This window comes from Sapajus apella, unplaced genomic scaffold (assembly GCF_009761245.1).
Source record: "Sapajus apella isolate SASKATOON/1434 unplaced genomic scaffold, GSC_monkey_1.0 scaffold17, whole genome shotgun sequence".
Lineage (NCBI taxonomy): Eukaryota > Metazoa > Chordata > Mammalia > Primates > Cebidae > Sapajus > Sapajus apella.
In genome coordinates, this window is record NW_022436957.1 from 4,363,386 (window position 1) to 4,390,530 (window position 27,145).

A 27,145-nucleotide genomic window follows, 5' to 3' on the forward strand; every position below is an offset into this window, starting at 1 on the left:
TGTCCTGAGGTATTACATATAAATTGCTGTCATCAGCACTTTGTATACTACAATGACCTCTTAAACATTTTGTGTTGGTTTATTGATTCTAATCTATAATTCATGTATTAACTTCAAAATATTTGGAATAATATTTTGGGCAATATTGACAGAGTTGTTATCCTTAGAGAGTTTAATGTTCTCTTAAAGCTAAAAGTCAAAATACTGGTGCATACTATACAGAACAGGGAGTTTCTTTCACTAATTGAGCTGATGGCAGTTAGGGACATGGTAGCAAATGATAGAGTCACACAGAAATTCACTTGTACAATGACACTTTTAGATCATGGTGCCATGGCAAAATTCAGAAAGTAATTGAAAGGTTTTGTCCAGTTAAGATGAAACATACAGACACTCAGACATATTTCCCTCTGAAATATGGGAGTTCTTTAAGAATCATGTCTTTAGTCTCTGCACTTTAGGTCTTGCTCCATATTGATAACGGAGTAAGTTCCCAGTGAAATGGTGTGAATGGATAAAAGAATGAGTGGATATAATGACCATTCTGTTTTCTGCTTCCATCAAGTCATTATTCAATAGCTGATTTGTGAGAATGAGTTATCTGTCTGACATGTCTAGTTTGTACATCCTCCTGTCAAATCATGTTCACAGATCAAGTTGGCCTAGAGATCAGGTCCTTACTTGGGTCATGCCAGATGATGCCTCTGATCCGGTTGTTCTGTTGTGGGCACATGCTTCAGGAAACCACCGCACATGATATCGGTTGACAATGGGATCTAAACACGAAAACACACAAACAAAAATAATAGGCTGGACGTTACATTCCACGTAGTCTGGAGTTCTTAAACTTGAGAGGAGAAAAGGAGAGGAAATGAAACTCTGCCAGTGACCAACAAATACACAGGTGAGCCAAACGAGGTGTGACTCTGATTACTTAATAATCATAATTAATAAGTGATAATTCTGATTACTTAATGATTAAGAACAAAGTAGCACACTGCCAAGGGAAAACCTGTGCTGAAGTTCAAGTACTAAGTAGAAAAAAAATCAGGAAAGTCATAGCAAAATTATTCCAAAGACGTCCTGGGAATAACCTAGCCATGATTTTTACAATAAGCAAAGTCCTACAGTGAAAGGTAACACTTAGCAACAGCTCTCGTAATTCCTGTTGTAAAAGAGAATCATCAGAAGTTTCTCAATCATACATACTTAAAAAATAAAGATGAATTACTATTAAACCCACACAAGAGCAAAAAAATTTCCTTCACACTTGCAGAATTGCCTATCCAGGCTTATCTTCTGTTACATATTGCCATAAAGAAGTTCTTTTGTCAAAAGGATAGGGGAGTATGCTTCCCTTTCCCCCTTAACCAAGTGCATCCTGCCATTTCTGTATGGTGGATGCCTACTGAAACATGACGTGGTGTTCTCAAAGACAGGCCAGGAAGACTGACCCTTTGAACATGTTTATTCCTAGGGCGAGTGGCATATTTTCCGTACATTACTTTGGACAATAAAGTGGGGGAAAAAAAGAGAAAACGATGACAAGAAACTCGTTGAGTGTGGGAAAGCAGGCCTCGACAGTATCAGGTTTATTAATTACCCCAGTTTGTCTGAAGGGTGTGAAATGGCACCAAATGGCACGGTTTTCCGGGTGATTAACATCTTGTCCCCAACATCATGCCAAGTGTTTGATGGGGGTTTTCAGAGGAGAAAACTCTTTGATGAAATTGGGTTGATCTAGTGGGAACTTTGCTTTCAGCACTTTGGAACCAGAAAAGAACTTTAAATCAGAGAAAGCAAACAGATATAGAAGTGGGCACTCAGGGCATTTAGTTAAAAGAGAAATCACATACTAGAGGTTTTAATTTTTACATAGGAGACATCAAGCATTTATTTTTTTTAAAAAGGAATTGTAGGCTATGCAAAAGGCTAAACTCAATCAGTGAGTGTGTCCATGTTCTTCCATTCGACAGCAGTGAAATCATCACACAGGAGTGGCTGCTGCCCTCCTGAATTTTACATAGAAATGGGGCCAATAATAACAAACAGAGAATAAATAAAATGCTTAAATAAGAGAGATGTTATGTGAGAAGGTAATAAGTCTGCATATAAATACAGAAGGTAAGGGCAGTAGGGTGGATTGACAAAAAGGGCTGATTTTCTATAAGGCGGCTGGTGTGTGTTCACTTCGGAGTCAGGACTTGAAGGTGTAGCAGTGGTTAGTGGCACTGCGGAGACCTGTGAGGAGGGCATTCTTGGCCAGCCCTACCCAATAGAACTGGCAGTTGTGACGAAAATATTCTGCCTGTGGTAAACTCTAGTCATCTGGGCCTATAAAGCACTTCGTATGTCCTCTGTGCAACAGACAAATGAAACTCTTAATTCTGTTTCATTTTAATTAATTTAAATTTAAACAGCTGCATATGGCCATGGTTACAATATTGGGCAGCTTGGCTGTACCAGCAGGGAATACACAGCACATGTCAAAGTGCTAACACAAGAACAGAGCATGACCAATGACTGAGGGTCTTTGGTGAAGAGCAGTTAGGGGACTTTGGGTGGGTATATTACAGCAATACAAGGAGGCTTGGCTGCCCTGGGGATCCTCCATATCCTAAAAATCCTTTACATATTTTCCAATGCAATTACATCTTCATCGAAGGCAACATCAAGAGTGACACATGGGACACTCCTTTTGGGTTCCCTCCCTTTCGTCAGCCCTAAATCCCACCATGTCTGAATTCATTGCACTTTCTTGTTTTCTCTCCGAGTCACCTCCATGAATCACCTCATTAGTTCCCATGGACTGAAAAATTTTTCTGCTGACAGCTCCCAAATGTCTACTTCCACCTGAGCCATTCCATCGAAGAGCTGGTGCTCCCTCCTTCCTTTTCCCATGTGGAGGCCTAAACTCAACATTGCTGAAGCTACTATGTTGAATTCTGCCCTTCAATAACCCCTTGCATTTATGCTTTTCTTTCTGGCTGTAGGATGCAGAATTTCGGCCCCATATATGACCTTCGAGGACGGTGGATGGGCTTCAGCAAGCAACTCTAGCAGCCTCAGTGAGCCTCATTCCCTTTATCTGAAAATAAGGATACTGGGTCAATATAATAGGTTTGGGGTGAGTTTTAAATCAGTTCATGTAGTGGTTTTCTACAGCTGCTGTGACAAATTACCATGAGCATAGTTGCTTAAAACCATATAAATATCTTCTCTTCTGGAGGTCTGAAATGGGTGTCATTGCCCCAAAAATCAAGGTCCTGGCAGGGCTTTATTCCTTTCTGGAGGCTCCAGGGTAGAATGTATTTTCATGATTTTTCAGGTTTCTAGAGGCTTCTGGCATTGCTTCGTTGGTGATGACCTTCCACCAGCTTCTAAGTCAACACTGGGTTGAGTCCTTCACACCATGCCATCTCTCTGGTTCTTAAACTCTGCTTCCCTCTTCTACTTTTAAGGACTTTCATGATTGTACTCATTTCTACCCAAATAATTAAGGGTAATGTCCCCATCTCAGGATTGGCTTTCAGTCACTGAATGGCTCTTCTCTACCCTCTGAATAAAGACATTGATATTCCTAATCCTGGTTTCCAGGTCTGACTGCCTCTGCATATTCATCTCATGCACAGACTCCTCTCATTCCCAATGTTTTGTTTAATTCTGAGGTTACTGCAGGAATCCCTGTCAACTCCATTTGGTTAGAGCTCCATAACTACAAAGGTAATGCATATTTGCTGTCACTGTTGCATAAACAAAGATGAGCATGGTGCCTGGCAGGTGACAAAAACACAGTTAACATTTAATGAACGACTAGGCGAATGAAGATATACGTGTTCAAATTTACTTTTATTTCACTACTCATCCTGGCAACAGTGAAAAGAATTCCTTATAAACTAATATAGGGAAGAAATAGTGTGAAAAGACATGATATTACATAAGGTAATTAAAAGCAATCTGAGAAAGTAAAATATAAATTAAACTTAGATTAAAAATGCCCTGAAAGTATTGTAAATGGCACCCCCAAATGACCAATATGGGGACATTTATTTTTAAAAACCAAGCCCTAACAATGCCCTCACTGATTTATATGATTTGAGCTCAATTTTAACAGTGAATTCATAGATATTTGCTTCAATGGAAGTCATTTATACAAACATCTTGTCCTTAGCTTTATCTTGCCAATTACTAAAATCCTGAGCTTGTATTTTAGGTTATGACTGCAGATCTCAATCTACAACTAGAATATTAAAAATAGCACAGTTCAGGCTGGGTGTGGTGGCTTATGTCTGTAATCCCAGCTACTTGGGAGGGTAAGGCAGGTGGACTGCCTGAGGTTAGGAGCTCGAGACCAGCCTGGCCAGGATGGTGAAAAAATGGGTGTTATAAAATCCACACCATTTTACAAAGCCAGTGTGGTGATGCATGCTTGTAATCCCAGCTACTTGGGAGGCTGAGGCAGGAGAATCTCTTCAACCCAGGAGGCGGAGGTTGCAGTGAGCTGAGATGGTGCCCATTGCACTCCAGCCTGGGCAACAAGAGTGAAACTGTCTCAAAAAAAAAAAAAAAAAAAAAGAAGCAGCATAGTCCAAACACTTCCTGAAGGGCTATATATGAAAATTCTGTGCTAAATACCCAATTGATCTGGTTCCTTAGCTTAATTCCCTCCACAAATAAATGACATTACAGAAAAGAAAGTACTTGAAAAGTATTTTTAAATGATAAAAAATTTACTTGTAATATGCTTCAACTATGGTTCCAAAATTAGATGGATCTAACTTTCTTTTCAAATAGATCTAACTCACAGTGTCTGGCATAAATGAAGGGCTCTAAAATTTTTTATTAAATGTGGATTCCTCAGTTTGCAAAAGTCTAATGACGAAGAATGATGGGGTTATTGACAGAGCTCTGAGAAAGTGGCAATCCTTGGGTTCTCCAGAATAATAATTGCTGTAAAAAGAATTGTAAGTCATAGCACTAGGGAAGGGGGCACATACTTAGAGAGGTGTCACAGAATGCCAATTCCATCAGGGCAGGGATTTCTGTCTGCCCCTTTGTGGTGTTTTAGCATTGCAAATGGTGCATTGCATACAGTAGGTGCTCAATAAAGATTAGTTGAATGAAGTCCTCTCATGGATCAATGCCTCATACTCTTTCTATCTGTAAAAATGATTTGGTGAAACAGAACTTTCTGATGTTGTACAACTAAAATAAGAATTTTTGATTACTGCATAGGCACTTCTACTTAAAGTAGAAGCATGAATGTTTCCTTTATGTCTGAGCTAACTTCACATTTATGTCGTTAAAACACAAAGTCTAGAGCTAGAAAACCAGCAAGGTGCAGTGGCTCATGCCTTCAATCCCAGGGTTTTGGGAGGCTGAGGCTGAAGGATCACCCGAGGCCAGGAGTTTGAGATCATCTTGGGTGACATAGCAAGACCCCATCTCTACAAAAAATATATTATTTAAAAAATTAACTGGACGGACAGGCACAGTGGCTCACGCCTATAATCCCAGCACTTTGGGAGGCCAAGGTGGGCAGATCATGAGGTCAGGAGTTCAAGACCAGCCTGGCCAACATGGTGAATCCCCGTCTCTACTAAAAATACAAAAATTAGCTGGGCATGGTGGCACATGCCTGTAATCCCAGCTACTCAGGAGGCTAATCCTGTCTCTATGTAAACAACAACCAGAAAGAAAGCTAAGAAAGCCAGAAAGCCTAAAACAATTGTTTATTCTATTATTACACAGTAATAATGAACCAATGTCAATAGAATAATAAAATTATTAACAAAATTAGCTAAGTGAAATTGTTTGTTTTAAAATAATGTTTGTTCTACAAATGCAATGTTGAAAATATTTATTTTCTACCAGAGCATTCACTATTATAACCCAACTACTATATGTATTAAGTAGAGAAAGCTAATATTTAAGGTTTAATTTATTTATCTATAAAACTACACACTACATCCGAATAACTGAAACTGTCTCTGGGAAATTTTTAGGGAAATGAACAGATTTGTGCTTTCAGGCTCCTAACTCCAAGTCCAAAAGCAATATTTTGCCCACAATCACTTTTAGGAAATGTGACATAAGAATCCATTTCTGTTTATGATTGAGTTTTGATTAATGAACAAGATTCTTTTCTTCCCTTATTTGCCAAAAGCATTCACTCTCCTTTTAGGTTTTCAACTCAGTGTATCCACAACTGGACATAAATTAAAATTCAAAAATATTCAGCTACTTGTCAAGGAGTTTGAAACCACTTTAGATGGGTCTATTGAGTTGCATACAGAGCAGATAATTTTTCATTTTACAAAGTCAAAAAGTCTAAAAAATCCAGCCAAAATGTTCTTTCCCATGACAGAAACTATGCTGATATTCACATTCCGTGCAGCACTCCTGTGCTAGTCATACTGTGAGTCCATTGCAAAGGTCTCCTTTCCTACATGTGTGATAATTATGAATAAGAACATGTTTTATGAATGTCTGGGGAACTTTGGTTTGGGATTCTGTAGATCATGTGGTGAATACATAAAAGGTTTCTGGAAGGAGGAAAAATGTGGAATAAGTTTGAAACACATACTTTCCTCTTCATTGTTCTTTGGATTTCCCAAAGCTTTCTACAACTCCCTCCTATCATGTGTTCAACATAATGAGCTCTGCTACAATTTATATGTTCATTTGGCTTTCAAATTTAAAATAACAAGGGAAGGGGGAATGGATAAAGTTTACAAAAAAGGACTTTTTGGAAAAATATGAAACTAATTAGAGCATGAGCTGTTCTCAGATCCTAATAGTGAGTGGCTGTGTGATCCAGTGGAAATCAGCTAACATTTGCAGATCTCCTGACAGTATAGTCAATGGATTGACCGTAGCTCCAGTCAAATCCACAATTCTACCATACAGCTACCTGCTGAGCTCTAAGTATGTATTTCTGACTAGGACATTTTCTGTCTATCATGCAGTTATCTCAAATTCAACACACCAAAACCAAATTCTCCATATCATAGAGACATATCCCAGGAAACATATCATAATTCTACTGCTCACAATCTTTGCTAATCGAAGTACTGTTAGTCATTCAAACTACAAGGTGGAGACTCCATTTAGATCCATTTCTCTCTTTCCCTTCAGCCAGGTCTTAATATCCAAGTGGCCACACATCCTGGCTTTCCTGGGAGAGTTATGGTCTTTGTCTATTGGTGAGGAATAATGTTTACGAATGCCTCCTTTTATTCTCAAATAAATCCAGTTCAGACAATAAATCACGTGGCCACTTGTGTAATACTCTTATGTACTTCGCCCACAATCCTCCTACCACTACTGCCTTTAATTCACGACTAGATTATTTCTTGTCTTGGCTGCTGAAATTAACCAACATGCTCTCTCTGAACTTTATTAATCCTTGCACACTTGCTTTTGCTATCATCTCCCAAGTCCTACTCAGAACTTCCCCTGCTACTTCACATCCCTCTCCTCCATGTAGAACAAAATCCAAGCTTCCTGGCACAACATAAACTTCTCTACCACTTGACATTCATCTGTCTCTCCAGCCTCACATGGTCACTTCCTCAATCACACCAATACTTGACATTTCCAATCTCTCTCTTATCTGCAACTCTTCATTTCCTGGGCCAGAAGTGTTCATCTTTTCTGGCCAAAAAAATAATTTAGCCTTTAAAATGTACCTTAAACTTTACGTCCTCTGCGAAAATTTCTCACACACAAAATCACTCTGCTTTCAACTATTTCAGCTGTTTATCCAGACTGCTATGAAGAATAATGTCTTATTATGTGGCAACTGCCTATCTGCCTAAGCCTCAGAACTGCAGGTTCCTTAAAAGCTGGAAATCTCCCTTATCCATTATTGTATGCCCATCACTTGGCATACAATACAGAGCCTGGCATAAAGTAGGTAATTTGTGTCAATTTATAAAAGAAGCCAAAAAGTAAATGGAAATGCATTCATGGATGTCTAAGCTAATTCAAAGTTTGAAAACTTCACATTTTCTTTTTCTTTCTTTCTTTCTTTTTTTTTTTTTTTTTGAGATGGAGTCTCACTCTGTTGCCTAGGCTGGAGTGCAGTGGTGCAATCTCAGCTGACGACAACCGTCACCTCCTGGGTTTAAGCAATTCTCCTATCTCAGCCTCCCAAGTAGCTGGGACTACAGCCACACACCACCATGCCTGGCTAACTTTTTTTGTATTTTTAGTAGAGACGGGGTTTCACTATGTTGGCCAGGCTGGTCTCAAACTCCTGACCTAGTGATCCACCCAAAGTGCTGGGATTACAGGCATGAGCCACCATGCCCAGTCAAAACTTCACATTTTCAAATGGAAGTTGAACATACCATTTTTGGATTTATGAAAAGACTCATCTTACTGTTTGCAATGTTTACTGTATATATCTCTAAAGGATTGACTTAAAAGAACAAGCAAACTGTTCTTCTGTTTCTTTTTTTTCTATATTTCTTTTGTCACTTTAATTGAAAATTAAAAGGCTCTGCAACTAGCTGTCAGACACAGGATTTGTGTAGGAAAATTAAACTCTATTTGTTTATACACCCTATTATTTTGGTAAAGGGCTTAGTGTACTCAGTAGAGTCATAAGTATTCCGTCTACATATTTTTACACAATGTTCCTTTTAGATTCCAAACTCTTCAGGAGGATCGTCCTAAGCAAAGTAAAAGTAAAATGCCAAATTCCATATTTTTGCCATCCTTTTGAAGGGAATCCATACCAAGTATCTTCAAGAGCTTCCTGTCACTTCAAAGAAATGTTTAGTGTGAATACGTAGAGAGGGCAGGAGTTGAAACAGCAAGGAGCAGATGCATGGTCTACAAAAAAATTCACAGAACAAATCCTGACACGTCACTAAAGACGTAGAATGAGAGATCTCTGCCTCGAGTAAGCAGTAACACTGTAACCACAATGGTTTTGACTGGAGACTACACTATTAACTGTTGACGGCCACTGCACAGAACATTCTCTTTTAGAAATATATATGACATTGGTTATATCTTTGGAATCAAGGTTTTGGCCAGCCACAAAGAATGTTTTCTGGCCAGCATGGATGTGTGTTTATTAGATGATGGCTTAATGTTGGTCTGCAGTAGGAAGCATTCCTGGAGGTTAATAGAGCTCAGAGACTGGAAATGGGTATGATAAAAATAGTTTGGCCACTAACTGACTGTCAGGCATTTTGATTTGTGAAACAAGTCACTACTGACAAACAGAGGTTAATTCACTTCTATCAGAGGAGCTCATCACTCCCAGCTGCTCCTTTGCCATGTTTCCTATTTGTCATGCACTCAAATTATTATTGTATGGGAATATTGGTTATATTATCACTTGCTGATATGGAGCCATGAAGGTTAATCCCTTTTCTTCTGCCAAATTTAATAAGATGCTTAAGTTTTATAGCATTTGTATTGCAAACTGGACAATTAAATCATGCTTTAAAGAACTGCTCTTTTTTTGTTTGCAAAGGAGAAAACATTGAGAGTCAGTCCTAAAGCAACACCAAGCCTTACAGGGCTGAGCTCAGAGGCTCTTTACCTCTGTCCTGACATCCTGTCTTCTCTCTCCACTACAAGCAGTGCCATAAGAATACTCACACTGAAACGCCTAAGGTGTCTCCTTTGTGTCAGGCACCAGTCCACACAATCTGGATGTGTAATCTCATTTATTCCTCACAATAGACCTAGGAGGTGAACTATAATGTTTCCTCTAGTTTATCATGTTAATAGAAAATAGAAGAAAAATGTATGATCATTTCTCTAGATGAAGTAAGAATATTTGATAAAAATCACTATTCATTAACAACAAAAACTTTTCAAGTAAGAAGAGTAGGGGATTGTATTAATCTGACCAGGGATGTCTTCAAAAACCTTGCACTTAAACATCATGTCTAATATTATCACTTTTAGTCACCATCGTACTGAAAGTCTCAGCCAGTGTTAAGGCAAGGGAAAAGTAAAACATCAAAGATATGGAAAGGAAAATATAAAATTCTCATTATTTATAGCCTAGATGATGGTTTTTGTAGAAAAAATACAAATGAATCATCAGAGAAAATGTTATAATTAACAAAGTACTAAAACAATATTGCTGGATTCACAGTCAATATATGAATATAAAATATATTTATAATATACCAACAACAAAAATCAGAAAGTAAAATCGAGGAAAAAGTATGTCATCTTTACTAGGAGAAAAATAAACACAAATATCTTGGAATAGTCATATTAAAAAGTGTCATACTCTCTGTCTAATATATTATAAAATATTGTTGAGAGAAAAATTTTAAACCTGAATACAGTGGCATAACATGTTTGTAGATTGGAAGACTCAGTATTTTTAAGATGCAAATCCTTCAAAATCATTGACACATGGATGAATTGCAATCTCAATAAATATCTCAGAAGGTTTTTGTGGAAATTGAAAAATTAATTCAAATATGTATATAAAAATGCAAAGGGCAAGATAGTTGAGACAATTTAAAAAAGAAGTAAAAACTGGAGGACTATCATTAGAAATATTTATAAATCTATGGTAGTTAAGACAGTAAGGTATTGTCACACCATTGAAAAAATATGCCAAAGACTCTATAAAAAGTTCAAAAATTAACTTGCACATATATGCATTATTTAGAGCAAATGAGGCACTGTAGAATTTTGGGAAAAATCATCATTTAAAAACTATATAATGACATATCAGAGAAGGAGATCAGAATAAAAAAACAAAAACAAAAAAAGAACACTGACCCTCTATAACAAAAATCAATTCTAAGTAAAAGAGCTTAAGAATAAAAGTGATATGGTTTGGCTGTGTCCCCACCCAAATCTCATCTTGAATTATAGCTCTCATAATCCCCATGTGTCATGGGAGGTAACTGAATCATGGGGATGAGGTTTTCCCATGCTGTTCTCATGGTAGTGAATAAGTCTCATGAGATCTGACGGTTTTATAAAGGGCAGTTCCCCCGCACATGTTCTTTTGCCTACTGCCATGTAAGGTGTGCCTTTGCTCCTCCTTCACCCTCCGCCTTGATTGTGAGGTATCGCTAGTCATATGGAACTGTGAGTCTATTAAACATCTTTTTCCTTAAAAATTACCCAGTCTCAGTTACGTCTTCAGAGCAGTATGAGAATGGACTAATACAAAAGGTAAAACAGTAGACAAGAAGACAGGAAAGGAGAATATCTTTGTGATCACTGTATGAAAAAGGATTTCCTAATTAGGACACAGAGAACACTAAACCTAAAGGAAACAAAATGATGACTTGCTTATCTCCAAAATTAAGAGGCACTAAGGGCTGGGCACAGTGGCTCATGCCTGTAATCTCAGCATTTTGGGAGGCCAAGGCAGGCAGATCACCCAAGGTCAGGAGTTCAAAACTAGCCTGGTCAACATGGTGAAACCCTGTCTCTACTAAAAATACAAAAATTAGTCAGGTGTGGTGGTGGGCACCTGTAATCGCAGCTACTTGGGAGACTGAGGCAGGAGAATCCCTTGAACCCAGGAGGTAGAGACTTCAGTGAACCAAGATTGCGCCACTGCACTCCAGTCTGGGCAACAAGAGTGAAACTTGGTCTCAAAAAAGAAAAAAAAAAAAAAAAAAAGAAAGGAAGAAAGAAAGAAAAAAGAACCACTAAGAAAGTTAAAAATGCAAGAGTGGATCAGAGTGGCAGAAAATACTTATATGAAAACAAATGATGGCCGAACACGGTGGCTCATGCCTATAATCCTAGCACTTTGGGAGGCAGGTAGATCACTTGAGGTCAGGAGGCCGAGACCAGCCTGGCCAACATGGTGAAACCCCATCTCTACTAAAAATACAAAAATTAGCTGGGCATGGTGGCATGTGCCTGTAATCCCCACTACCCAGGAGGCTGAGGCGGGAGAATCACTTGAACTCAGGAGGTGGAGGTTGCAGTGAGCCAAAAATCGCACCATTGCACTCCAGCCTGGGTGACAGAGTGAGACTCTGTCTCAAAAAACAAACAAACAAAAAACCACAAATGACTTGTATATAAAATATAAAAAGCACTCTTGTAGGACAGAGTAGCTAAAGAGTTAAAACAGTCCTTCAAAAAAGAGAAATCCAATTGTCAGTAAACTTACAAAAAGGTGCTCAGCTTCTTAAACATCAGAAAAATGTGAATTCAAATAACAATGAGGTATCACTACAAACACACCATAATGGGTAAACTTACAACAATGGAAAATACCACATGGCAGAGAGAACATGTAACACCTGGAACCATCATCATACCCTACTGGTGAGAATGTAAATTTGTACAACCATTTTGGAAAACTATTAATGTTTTCTAAAGCTTGACATACTCTTTGACCTAAGAATCCCACCTCTATGAAAGAATATGTGTCAAATAACATTCAAACAACATTTACACTGGTACTATTCTTAATAACTCCACATCGGAATAAGTAAATATCCACAGCTGAAAGGATACATAGATTGAGGTATAATAGGGACATCTAGGCAGCAATATAAATGAATGAATTATTGTTTCGTGCAACAGAATGCATTGGTTTGCTCATGGCAAGACGCCAAATACAAATAGAAACTGGGTGATTCCATTCTGACAAATTTCAAATACAGGCAAAATAAATCTTGAGTTTTAAAAGTCAGGATAGTGGCTGTTACTCTTGTATGCTTGAGATATTTACTTTTTCAATAGCAGATGTTTACATTTCATTTAATTACATTATATTTTTAAAAATGTTAATATTAATAAAACATTGTATTTTAAAAATATGAATATATTGATATATAATTTTAATTAATCAATATAATAGATCAAATAATTTTCTTGTTTAATACTTATAAAATTATTAATTGAAATGTGGACATATAATATTAATATAATCTTAATGCAATAAAAATTGACTAAACTAATTTTAATTAACATTATAGAAATAAAATATGTTAATATTAATAATAATATTATTTTAATTGCAGAATGGATTTCAGTAGCTTGAAAGAATATTCTGAAATAGGTACCACTGCAACACCAATATCACTTACGGCATATGGCCCATCAATACCTCGAGTAAAAGCAAATTTCAGAATGAGGAGAATTTTAAAAATCTAACTCTTGAAACAATGGATTCAGCTTATGTTTTTAAGAGGCATAAGAGTGATAAAGATAAAAGACTGTATGCTGAATAAATTCTAAAAGTACTACCTTGATAATAGAAAAACAAATATTCTAAGACTAAAAAAAAAAAGGAATTTATGCTAAAGACAAATAACAAATGAAATGAATCTATTCTATGGATAAATGCATTGCAGCCTTAATTAGAAAACAGAAATTCTAAAGGAACCAAAGTGTTTCATTGTACTGGAATAATGACATGTATTATGATGGTAAGATATACCCATACAAAATAGCATTTATATAATGTTATGAAAAATGCATGACAATATAGCAGCTCAAATAACGTTACCCAGAAATATGTGTGTATGTTTTACATACGCACTCACACACACACACCCTGAGTGAAAGGCAGATGCATAGAAATTTTCTGAAAGGAAACCCACCAAAATGCTGTTTCAGGAAATGATATTGAGATAATAGGTGACTTTTCCCCCTACTTTCTAAATTATTTGTATTAAGGCTATTTTTTAATAAATAAGAAATAATTTATAACAAAAATTGCAGCTCAAAATAATGAATATTTTGAGTGTTTTAGATATAACTTCAGCCAATCAGCCCTCCAAGAAAGAAATGAAGACAAGTTAATATAACTGAAATAAAAACACTTAAGTAATTGACTGTTGTGGATTTCAAGATGTGAGATAACTGTCAACCCATTCAGACTTACATACAGCATGATGTTGAAAAAAATAGTATTTTAGTGTTTTGTTCAACGACCGTTTGCCGTAGTATTGATACTGTGGCTTGACATTTACTTCTTCAAAAGTATCTGCATTACTGTGTTGTTTAAAGCAAGTAAGAACTAATGTTTACGTACCTTCTGTCTTCTTCCAGTAGACTTTGACTTGCAGTTGGCCATCCTGATAGAAGGGAGCTCCAACTTCCAGCGGGCGAGTGGGTCGTCGTCTTTGAAAAGGGGGCTGTGTTTGAATTCCACCTTTTCTAGTTTTCGCAAGCTGTTCTTCTGCAACAAAGTACAACATTCTTTAATTTGTTCCTCAAACTCAACCCAGAAGTCCTCTGCAAAATGGAGCTCATCCTAATCTTCCTTGGATGGCAACTCAGAAACAGGCACATGCTAGCTGCCTAATATGTATTGTATGAAATGAAATAAATAAATCTATGAACTGATGGCTCTTTAAACCAAATATATTGCCAAATACTCATTTGCCTGGGGCCATTTGTGGTGTTTTATTTATGTCAATATAGTAATCCTTTAACATGAGATTCAAACATGTTGCAAGAAGGGCAATAAACCTAATTTTTTTTTCCTTTGGAAACAGGGTTTCACTACATTGCTCAGGTTGGTCTCAAACTCCTGGCTCAAGTGATCCTCCCGCCTGAGCCCCCGAAGTAGTCAGGAGTATAGGCACATGTCACTGAACCTCACTTTTGACTCCAGGTGTGTTCCTGATGGGCTTAGTTTGGATTCATAGAGCAATCCTATGAAATTAAATAAGGGTCAGTAAACTTTTCCTAAATGGCCAGATAGTACATACTTTTGCTTTTGTGGATCATATGGTAAATGTTTTTGGTTTTGCAGACGGGTCTCTCTCTCAACTACTCAATTACTGTTGTACCCCCAAAACAGCTGGGCATGGTATGTAAATGTAATGTGAACAAATGTGACCCTGTGCCAATAAAATTTTATTTACAAAACCAGGAGGGGGCTGGATTTGGCCTGTGGACCACAGTTTGCAGACCTCTGAGAAAGAGGAATTAGCGTACACTGAAAATGAAAAAAGCAGCACTCGAAAATACTAAGAATTGTGTCCAGTTTCACATAATTCAAAGAGTGAAGGTGAGATTTAATCCTAGGGCCATTCCATGCCAAACTTTTGTTTCCACCACCATGTACTGCGTCTTACAGAGTACCTGTTTATACAGTTTAATAATTAGGACATCAAAAACTTCCATAGGCTCCAAATCTCTCCCTCGCCCACTCACTGAATTTAGAGGTTGCATACGTAGAAATTCTGCCCTTTGATGCAAGACTTTTCTTCTTTCTGAATTCCAAATAGCCCTCTGAGAGATAACAGGGTAAGCTGTATTGATTATATGCCTATAAACAATGTGTTATCGAAACTCTTCTAATAAAAGCAGTGAGGTTTGCATTCTTGGGCAGATGAGAGGAAGACAGAAAGATGACATGTGGAGAACATGCCCAATGTGGAATAAGATAAGATCAGTCAAGGAAAGTTGTGAACCCCAGAAGAAAATTTACATCAAGAGTTCAAATCAACATTTGGATAACTAAGAATCATTTATGAGATTGGTACTTTTTGAGGGTCAGTATAACCAATAACGTAGGAAGCTTAGAGCCCAGGAGAAGAGATAGGAACCAGACATAGAAAACTCATGGGGCTCCTAGCAAAAGTGTATCGCTTTCTTGACACAATCACGGAGTTAAAGAGTCCTCCTAGTTATACCCAAAGTCTTCATGACATAACTAATTAAGAATCTATGTTTTCTTTTTATTTTTTAAAGGTTAGGATCTCCCTCTGTCTCCCCAGCTGGAGTGTAATGGCACCATCATGGTTCACTGTAGCTTTGAACTCCTAGGCTCAAATGATTCTCCTGTCTCAGCCTTCCAAGTAGCTGGGACTACAACCATGTACCACCAAGCCTGGCTGATTTTTTATTTTTATTTTTTAAGAGACAGGGCCTCACTATGTTGCCCAGGCTGGTCTCCAACTCCTGGCCTCAAGCAATCCTCCCACCTTGGCGGCCCAAATTGCTGGGATTACAGGCATGAGCTACTGTGCCCAGCCAGTAGCTAAGATTTTCACAAACCCATTTATGTTTCTAATAATCTATGATATTAAGAACTTACCAGCAGATAACTAAGATAGATACTAGGTTTAGATAGATGCTAAGTTTAGATACTAGGTTTAATCTCAATGTAAATCTTGTCTTTCTACTTGCTGTATATCTTAGGCAAACATTTTCTTTTCTTTCTTTCTTTTTTTTTGAGATGTAGTTTCATTCTTTCACCCACGCTGTAGTGCAGTGGCACAATCTCAGCTGACTGCAACATCCACCTCCTGGGTTCAAGCCATTCTCGTGCCTCAGCCTCCTGAGTAGCTGAGTCTACAGGCATACATCACCACGCTTAGCTAATTTTTGTATTTTTGGTAGAGACAGGGTTTCACCATGTTGGCCAGGGTGGTCTTGAACTCCTATCCTCAAGTGATCTGCCCTCCTTGGCCTCCCAAAATGCTGGGATTACAGGCATGAGCCACCATGCCCAGCCCTAGGCAAACTTTAATCTTTAATTATAGATGTAAAAACATATTTGTATATATCTCAAGATTGAACCATTGTTGCTTTACTAAAATGATTCAAGAAGAGAAATCCACCAACAATTAGTGTTGCTGACACATGCCGTGGGTAAAAAACAGATAAGGTGCATACTGCAATGCTAGCAGTATGACCCTGACTTTATAAGAATGTCTCCTCCACTTTCAGTAATAAGAAAAAATGGAATAACATCATATCTACCATATTCTGAAAAAGTTATGATGTTTGATTTATACTCTTTAATAGTCATAGAAATTAAGAAAATCAAATATGTACACTATTTTTCAAACATCCAAATTTTGATTAATTTTATAGATCATCAAGAGATTCAGAGTATTTTATTTCTCATCTATTCTTGTTCTGGAGATCCAGAAAAGAATTCTGGTTCCATGAGGCAACTATAGAACATTTGGAACATTTCAAATTTGAAAATATTCCTCCGGCCTTCAAAGAAACAAGCTACCTTTCCATTAAAGACAGTGTTATATCATACTTCCTTCAAGGGACTCTTTCATAAAACTGCATGAATATTCAGCCTTCACTTGCATAGAAATGTTTATCATTAAAACACCTAGTAGCCTGCAGATCTGGCAAAATATAATTCAAAAAGTAATTTATATACTGACATTTACTACTCTCCCTCCTATAAAATGTAATTTCCCTTGCTTATACTATAACGTTGTAATTACTCTTTACTTCTAGTTGATTCGTGATGAAATATATAATGTTCTTATAAAAGTCATAGACTAGTGTTTATGAGATTATCTATGAACATTGGGATATAAAATCCTGACAAACATTCAACTGTATCCTACATAATCTGTTGAAAAGTCATTCTGTTCTGTGGAATCACCTGAGACCCAAACAATATGTGTTACTATAGGTACTCTGCACTATGACTTATTTTTTTCTTACTTGTCTTTTATTCCTTTTCTGAATCTATGTAAGAGGAATCAGTCCTTAGAATAAAGTGGTTTTTGATAGAATAACTATCATATCTCTTAATTGGTCAGGTAAGGTATTACCTAGTTTTAAAAGATAATTAGCAAAGGACCTTAACACAGAGAATCAACCAGTCCAATGAAATCCAATGAAATAGATTTCTTTCATTTAACTGCCTGTTTTGTTCATTTAACCACCATAATTCAAGTGTCTCCCCATCTGGCTAAAAACTCCCACTAGTAAAGAGAATTCCTCTGGCATACTCAACCAAGTGAAAACACAAACTCTTGGAGGACACAGTTAAAATATGCAAATGGCTTGTAAAAGATGTCCAACCTTGGTTGTTGCAAGATGAGACCAAAAGCCATTTCTTTCTCTCTTCCCCTTTAATATTTATGACTATAGCAGATGAAACTTTAAGAAAGCTGCAATGTTACAGTGTGGCATAGAGCTGGTTGAATGGAAAGGCAGTTGCATTCAGCTGAATTACAATCAATTTACTGAGCTCTTACTATGTTCCTGGAAAATTCAAGAAAGCTGTCAGTCTTGAAAGCATTTCAGGACCTAGAAACAAACTGAAGTGAACAAGTGGTAAAAGGAAGTCTCCCAAGTTTCTGGTCAGTAGTAACCTCAATGGAGATGAGAAATGCATGGGACCATTAAGCTTTGTAAGTGGAGGGAATGAGTTCAACTTGGAATATGTTGAGGTTGAGATGCCTGTGTGACGTTCAGATACAGACAATGACAGCGTAGAGACATTTGGTATTAGTGGAGAAATCAAGGCTGGATCTGAGTCACCGGGAATGGACCATGAGTAAGTAGTGACTAAATTGTCAGAGCAGATAAGGTAGAACCCTGGAGAACTCCAATGTCCAAGAGCTGGATGGAGGCAGGAGATCCTACAAGGAAACTAAGAAGAGGTATGAGAAAAATGAAGACACCTAGGAGTCAAATACACAAAGGTTAAGATGTAGTAATGGAAAAAGTGTAGTAAAACAAGGACAAACTCATCGGAAAGAGTCAATAAAATTAGAATGGAAAACATTCACCAGGCTTAGAAATTAGCAGGGGCAGATTTGGTGGAAAAGTGAGATTGAAAAATAGATTGTAGATGCTTGAGAAAAAATGTGGAAAGGAGAAAGACAAGATGGTAGCTAGAATGAAACCAGCATCAAGAAAAGGTTTGCTTTAGAACTGGAAGCTGAGCAGATTAAGCCAGTGGAGAGGAATAGGTTGAGGCTGTAGGCAAAAGAGGGAATAATTATCTTGGTTTCACAAATATTTTTGTTGCTGTGTTTATATGACAGGGATTATGATGGATGCCGTGACCACACAGATAGAAAATCCATGGTCTCTGGCTAGATGAGATTTGACTTCAGTGGATGCAGGTGTCTGAATTGGGAAGGAATGGGTCTAGAAATCACATGGTGAAGTCTACCACATGGAGAAGGAAGGATGCCTCCTCCTTAGAATACGGAAGACAGGTGAACATAAACATGGACATGAGAATAGATATGTTTGTATTTATGGGGAACTGCATGGCTTACTGAGAGGAAAGGATTTAGACTAGACTGCACACTCCAAGTGCAATGTGGCTTAAAGGAGAGAAAAAGGTTTATAATCATACTTGAGAAGGCAGAAGAAGGAGCTAATTAAAGAAGATCTCCCCGAGTTAACAGGTTGTGTGGGGATGCCCCAGGAAGACTGAATACGCTGTGGATATGCTACAGAGATCCAGGGTTCCATAAAAGTTTTCTCTGTGGGCTGGGCCATGACAAGGCTCTAGATAATGTAACCTCAACAAGGACAAGTTAAGGTTGGACTTTTTGTATGGGGATGCCCCAGGAAGAATGAAGAAGCTGTGGATATGCTACAGAGATCCAGGGTTCCATAAAAGTTTTGTCTGTGGACTGGACCATGACGAGGCTCTAGATAATGTAACCTCAACAAGGACAAGTTAAGGTTGGACTTTTTTTCTGCTTGCTTTGGGTTCTGGAAAGTAACAGACATTAAATTATGGGAATTTGCAATCCCATATCAGTTTCTAATGGGGGAAAGAATGTTGTTTATTGGAAGAACCAGGAGACCAAAAGACATGCTTATTTTATACAACAGATAAAACCCCCACCACCAGTAGAGAAGGACGGCTCTTGCATGAAGCTGAAGCTTAAAGGATTTTGGCGTGAGAAGGGGGTTGAGAAGGAATATAGAAGAATATAGTGAAGGATGAATTTTTGGGGGAAAGTGAGAACTGAAGATTAACTATGTAGCTGTCTTGAGAGTGGAACTCCAAAAAGAGAGCTATAACTAGACTGATATTTTCTAAAGAATACTTTGCTCTCTACAGAATGGATATTTAAGAAAGAGCAGAAACATAAATACTAATTAGGAGACTATTTTAATTTGTGGGAAAGGGAAGACAATAGGCTGAATAAGGGAAAGAACTGGACAGATTCCATATGGAATTTGAAATTAGAGACAAAATATCTTCCTGAAGAATTGGATTTCTAGAGAGAAACAACAGAGAAAAATGAAGAATGACTTCTGCATGTTTGGCTTGAGCAAAAGGGTGAATGTTGGTGCCATTTATTGAGACGGGCAAGCCCAGGAGAGGAACAGGTAAGGGGGAAAATCTAGAGCTCATGTTTGAACATTTTATTTGAAATATCTGCAAGTCATCCAAGTGGAGGTGCTAAGTGGGTGACTGAATGTAGGACTCTGGAGTTCAAAGAGTGGTCAGGGTGGGAGGGCAGGGCGTCATTAGCACACAGATGGTGGTTAAATCCCTGCAACTCAATGAGACCTCCAGGGGAGAGACCAGTGGCCCATCCACATTCATTCTTTTCTCTCAGTGAGTTCTCTGCCCATGTGATGCACTTCTCTAACTCTCCGTACTCATCCATGATGCTGCATTTGTGTGGAATGACATCTCTTCCTTGTGAGCCTGCAGATTGCTCACTTTTCATGACCTCATGAGGGATGATGTGACTCTCATTCCCCACCTCCATGTTGGTCATTTCTGCTTCCACTGTTTCCTATAGTTCTGTCTGTATGCAACACACAGATCTTTCTTATTATTTTACATATTTATCTTGTAAATTCAAAATTAGGCACTTTTAAGGCAGAAACCAAAATACATCATTGTTCTAGGAAAAATGTATATGTGTGTAAATACGTGCATTTGTGTATGAATATGTATGTGTGTATAGTTACATGCATGTTTGTATTTGTAGACACATGTATATGTATGCATATATGTACATATATACCTATGCACACACTATATTTATAGGAAATTATGGAACATATATGTCATACAGTGTATTAGAGCATATAGTATACATATATGTGTAATATAATATAGTATTCCTGGCATTAGACACAGTAATGTCATAATTCATAGGCATACAATTTCAATGTGATGAGCAGATAGATTAATGGATTAAAAATGAATGAGGTTACTAAACATATTTCCATCAGAACTTTTAGGTAAAAGTTATATTGTACTGAGACTCACATAAAAATCAACCATTTCAAGTCCCTTTGATCTCCAAAGAGACTATTTCTCAAACAGATAGAAATCTCTGTTTCTGGATCACTTTTGGAAGCATTATTTCAAACAAACCTGCCCATTTGGCTCCTACGTTTTCCCATGGGTGGAAGGTAATTATGAGCAACCCCTGTGTCTCACTCTGCAGGGCCAGCATTGCCTTTCCTAAATTCAGACAAATGTTTAACACATTCTTCTCTTTCTGAACAAGGCCCACTGCCCTGATCAAAGGCAGCCACCATGATGGGGTCCTGCCAGCCTAAAAAAAATCAACATCGAAGGAGTCCCTGAGACAAAGGCCTCCTCCCTCCTACTCTCATTTAATTTGTCCTAGTTTCCCGAAACCTTGCTAGGAGCCTCTACATGTCAGTTCTGACCAGTATCCACGTTTGAACAAAGCCAGGAACATCAAGTAACTTATTCTCTGACTCAGGGCTGAATGTCATATAAGACTCTTCTCTTGTTTTGCTCAGTTCCCAGCAAACATACTAACACACTAGGTAAGAAAAAAAGAAATAAGGAAAAGCAATATGGGAATGATTTAATAATTTCACTCAGTGGAATATTAGGTAAACGTTCAAGCAATAATTATGACCACTACGTAGTACTAAGAAGCACAAGCATGCCACACTAGTTTTTGTGCTCCTACCCACACACGTGTATACACACACATTATTCCCAGTGCTATGATATATTTTGGTCTCTGCCTTCAAAGTGCCCAATTTTTATTTGGGAGATAAATATGTGAAATATTTACACAAAGATAAGTGTATTGTATACAGAACTATAGAAACACTGTAATCCCCGCACTTTGGGAGGCTGAGGCGGGTGGACCACCTGAGATTAGGAGTTCGAGAGCAGCCTGGCCAACATGGTGAAACCCCGTCTCTACTAAAAATACAAAAATTAGCCAGGCATGGTGGTATGCACCTGTAATCCCAGCTACTTAGGAGACAGAGGCAGGAGAATGGCTTGAACCAGGGAAGCAGAGGTTGCAGTGAGCTGAGATCATGCCATTGTACTCCAGCCTGGGTGACAGAGCGAGACTCTGTCTCAAAAAGAAAAAAAAAAAAACAAAAAACAAAACTACAGAAACAATAAAAACAAGTATGCATATGTGCAAGTCATGTAAACAGAAAAATAGTCAATCTGTTAGAGTGAGACATAAGTTTTCTTAAATTTCCATTACAACACCAAAATTGTACCTACACCTTAAGAAAGAATTCAAAAGTCAAACTGTTTTGTACATCATAGTTTAAATGCTATAGTCACGAGCATGTGGATAAGAAGATTTGCCAGGTAATTATTACAGATCAAAATCTCACTCTCCCTCCATTGTGCCTTGATGTGATGTAGCACCTGTTAGGTCACAACCATCTTGAAAAACATGACACAGTCACTTACTGTTGTTGGCTGCATGCGTGGATGTGAAGTGAAGGGACACCTTTGCACTCTTCAGCCGTGTCTGTCCCCAGTACGTTATGGCCTGCAATTCCACAACGTAGTCACAGTCTGGCTGAAGTTTCTCCAGGATCACAGAATTTTGAAACTAAAAATTAAGAGAATATACCCAAAATGCATTACAAACCTTCCATGTCTCATCTTCATTGCAAAATCTCTTGTGTCATTATGAAGCATACCAACTTCTGATTTCTTTTGCCAACTTTTCTATATCTTTGGGATCTGAAAATTCAGTTTTACTACTGACCAAAATAAATTTCAGGCCAGGTGTGGTGGCTCCTGACTATAATGCCAGAACTTTGGGAGCCCAAGGTGTGAGTATGGCTTGAGCCCAGGAGTTTGAGACTACCTGGGTAGCATAGCGAGACTGTTTCTTTAAAAAAAAAAAAAAGAGCTGGGCATGCTGGTATGCACCTGTAGTTCCAGCTACTCAGCAGGCTGAGGCAAGAAGATTGTTTGAACCCGGGGAGTTGTGGCTGCAGTGAGCTGTGATCGCACCACTGCACTCCAGCCTGAGCAACAGTGAGACCTTATCTCAAAAAATATAATGAAATAAAAAATAAAAATAAACTTCATAGAAAGGCCAAATGTATTTTGAAAATACCATTTCTAAACCAATTATTGCTCTCAGGTACCATGGAAATGAATCATTATGAGCCCTCTCCTCTCTGAGGCACTACCTCTCAAAGGAAAGAGAACTGTTTATAATAAAGTAAAAGAGGTTTATGTTGCCACATACCTGGAAAAATTATCAATTGCCACTAATTGTAATTCTTTGATATTCTGTTCTAAATTTTGTTAAAAATTATCAATAGCCACTAATTATAATTCTTTGATATTCTGTTCTAAATTTTGTTAAAAATTATCAATTGCCACTAATTGTAATTCTTTGATATTCTGTACTAAATTCTGTTCTAAATTTTCTAGGAGGAAATTTCTACCTAAAAGAAAAATTAACTTGACAAAATGCTTCAAGGTGCTTCATGATTTTCTGTCATAATGAATTGCGCAGGGAGCTGGAGGGCAGGACCTGTCACCATTTTATCATGTCACTTTTTGCTCTAGGTTCCTACGTGATTCCCCAATTTAAGCTCTTTCAGCTCATAAGTGTGCATTACCATTGTCACTGGTAGCAAAATCTTTCAATATGAAAAATGCAACTGTCATAAAATTTCATAAAAATAAAGTGACCACAGTATAATGGCTAAATATCAATGATACAGGCCTTTTGAGACATGTTTTACATTTCTAAGGGACACAGATATTGAAATCTTTGGTGCAAAAAGTACTCTTCCTATCTTTTTGTTTCTAAACTTTTTTTTAATCTATGGAATTCAACTTTATAAGTGATGAGAAAAGGTGGTAATGTAAATTTTATGACAAGATAAAGGAATGTATACTAAAAGGAATCCAAATAACTATTTTTATGCAGTAAGCATTTCAAATAATACAAGATGTGTGCTATCATAAGACTCTCACTGCAGAAAATGGTTCAGTGAAGATTTTATTTCTTGGCATCTGACAAATAAACCACTCCAGATCCTTTTAATCAATGAGAAGAACACATTGTTAGACGTGCCCTTCCTAAGCTGTTATTGCCCAGTGATTAGATTACAGATGGAAAACCTCACAACAGAAAAGTTATGAACATCTACTCTTCCATTTACAAGGATCTCTCTCTCTAAAAAAACAAAAAGAGGAAAGAAAAGAAAAAGAAAGAAAGACTTAAAAGTAAAGCACATTTTGCATGATGTCATTTTCTATGGCCAGACAGATAAGAAGGCTATCATTTAAATTGTTCCTTTGATTTCCAGAGTTGTGACTGCCATTTAGATAAGAATAGGTCATTGGTCTAAATGTAGTTGCTTCTTCCCAAAATATAAAAGGCAAAGCAGCTGGCATGCCCCTGCATTCCGTGAACTTCCTTGGTAGAAATGAATGGGAGGGAAGCTTTCCAGCATCTATGGCATCTCTCAGTTCAGCAGAGGCCTCTCCTCAGGCCAGTTGCCTTGAGTTGAAATACCCTCTGCGGGAAGAGTAGCCCTTCCTCCAGTCCCCACTCACCCCATCTGTAGTCTTTCTCCGCTTCTTCTTCGTTGGGACAAGAGACTTACTGCTGACCGTCCAGCTCCAAAAGACCTTGTAGTGATGCACAGGGATGTCCGGCTCCTCAGGGAGATCCCAAACTATAGTGACAGTTACACTTCCGTCACTGTTGATGGTGGAGTTGGCCAGCCGAAGGTTAGCTGGTGCTGGTGGGGCAGACGGATCTGAAATCCCAGTACAAAGACACATCATATGACTCCACAAAACTAACATCTCTGGACATACAATGACTACATGGTCAACATGTGAAGCACTGCTTTTTATAGGTAGAAAAGCTGAAAATGAGGGTGGAAAGACACAGTGGCTCATGTCTGTAATCCCAGCCCTTTGCAAGGCTGAGGCGGGCAGATCTCTTGAGCTCAGGAGTTTGAGAGCAGACTGGGCAACACAGTGAAATCCTTTCTCTACAAAATATAAAAAATTAGCTGGGCAGGGTGGTGCACACCTGTGGCACCAGCTACTCGAAAAAGGTGGGAGGATGGCTTGAACCCGGGAGGTCAAGGCTGCAGTGAGCTGTGATTAGCACCACTGCATTCCAGCCTGGGCAAGAGAATGAGACACTGCCTCCAAAAAAAAAAAAGGAAAGCAAAGCTGAAAAACAAGTATTTTAAGTAAGATCTCCTTGTTAAGCCTCAAATTAAAACATAGTCTACAAAACAGTAAGATAAATTTGTTTGGTCCAAATTTGTAATCCAGAAGAATCATTTTAGGCATTTTCATACCACGGCAACCCAGCCAAATTTTTACTGTGCTGAAATTGATACATTTCAGTAAAATACAGTAAAATTCAATGTAGGTGAATTGACATTAAATAGGTAAGCAATAGAAAATCACCTTTGAATACTCTGAAAAGAAAAAGAAACTCAGCTCACACAAGCAATTGTTTTCATCTTCGTGCCCTGTAGCTAGTGATTCTTGCATCAGCTAAGAGCAATAAAGGGAAATCAGAAAAGAAAAAAATAAAAACCTGCACCATTTTTTACCCACATTGCACACTGGATGACTTACGGACAGCATTCATTTTTGTGATTGTACCATTTCTGGTTTGTCTTATTAATGAAAACCTTCTCAGTTGTCAAGAGAAAGATGAGGTGCTGGAATTACCACCTCACAAGTCTCCATTGAAAATTCATATTTGAAGAAGACTAAATATAGAAAAGTTGGAGGGTCTTTACTTCATTTTCTGTTATAAGTTGAGCAAGTGGAGATGCTGCTCACTACCAGTGATTTACAAAGGGTTTCATTTCAAGATGCCATCACAGGAAGATGCTGTCAATAACTCTAATTATAACACCATCTGTGTTGGAAGCTCAAAAAAGTCATATCTAACTTGATACAAATGAAGAAGAGTGGAGGAAAAAAACATGTTTTTACTCTCAGTCGTTTGTGGTTTTGGAATGATGGAAACATAAGTTATTTTTTGAAATTTCTTGCTTTCCTCTATCATATATAGTATCTGAACATTTAGTTAGGTTAGTTCTTTTATTTTCTAGAATAAGAAAGCTTCATGATATTTTTTAGGTAAGAGGCTAATCAAAAGCATATTATGTGACACTGTTAGTCAAATCATTCTCTTTTTTTAAAAAATTAACTTTTATTTTAAGTTCCAGCATATACGTGCAGTCTGTGCAGGGTTGTTGCAGAGGTAAATGTGTGCCATGGTGGTTTGCTGCACAAATCAACCCACCACCTAGGTACTAAGCACAGCTCCCATTAGCTGTTCTTCCTGATGCTCTTCCTCCCTGCCTCCCCTTCAGCAGACCTTAGTGTGTGTTGCTCCCACTCCATGTGTCCATGTGTTCTCATATTTCAGCTCCCAATTATAACTGAGAACATGCAGTGTTTCGTTTTCTGTTCCTGCATTAGTTTGCTGAGGATAATGGCTTCCAGCTCCATCCATATCCCTGCAAAGGACATGATCTTATTCCTTTTCATGGCTGCGTAGTATTCCCTGGTGGATATGTTCCATATTTTCTTTATCCAGGCTACTGTTGATGGGCATTTGGGTTGGTTCCATGTCTTTGCTATTGTGAATAGTGCTGCAATGAACACAGTGTGCATGTATCTTTATAACAGAATGATTTATATTCCTTTGGGTATATACCCAGTAATGAGATTGCTGGATCAAATGGTATTTCTGAGTCAAGCCATTCTCAATCAACATCAGGAATCTCTGGAATGTCCAAGACTTATACTGAGATATGCTGATTCCCTGAGTGCAGGTGGGACCCAGGAGTATGTATATTTTACATGAAACACACAAGTAATACTGAGATAGATGGCCGGCAGATCAAAAGTAGACAAGTACTGCATGAGGTGGCTACAAACCATGAGGTCTGAACATCAAATATGTAAGAAGGAAATGTTTTCTCCTGTTGTTATCAGGATGGGAAGCACCCCAATATGGACACTTGGCAGAGCCATCTGAAGACTCCCCCAGTCATCAATATTCACAACACTGATCACTTCCTTCTTTTAGAAATGCAGCCTTCATTTGTTTCCAGGACACTTACTCTACTGGTTTTTGTTTTGTTTTGTTTTGTTTTGTTTTTTGAGACAGAGTCTCACTCTATCACCCAGGCTGGAGTGCAATGGCAC

General features: G+C 37.9%; 1 protein-coding gene across 1 annotated transcript in view; it reads right to left on the reverse strand.

Annotated features, from left to right (window-relative positions):
* Positions 1–27,145, reverse strand: part of ANOS1 (anosmin 1) — a 192,645-nt gene that overhangs the window by 10,134 nt on the left and 155,366 nt on the right. The window contains exons 7-10 of the mRNA XM_032285867.1: positions 24,506–24,711; positions 22,385–22,529; positions 14,006–14,152; positions 682–776 (exon numbers count right to left, since the gene is read on the reverse strand). Coding sequence (XP_032141758.1) covers positions 682–776; positions 14,006–14,152; positions 22,385–22,529; positions 24,506–24,711 — 593 coding nt within the window. The remainder of the gene's footprint in view (positions 1–681; positions 777–14,005; positions 14,153–22,384; positions 22,530–24,505; positions 24,712–27,145) is intronic.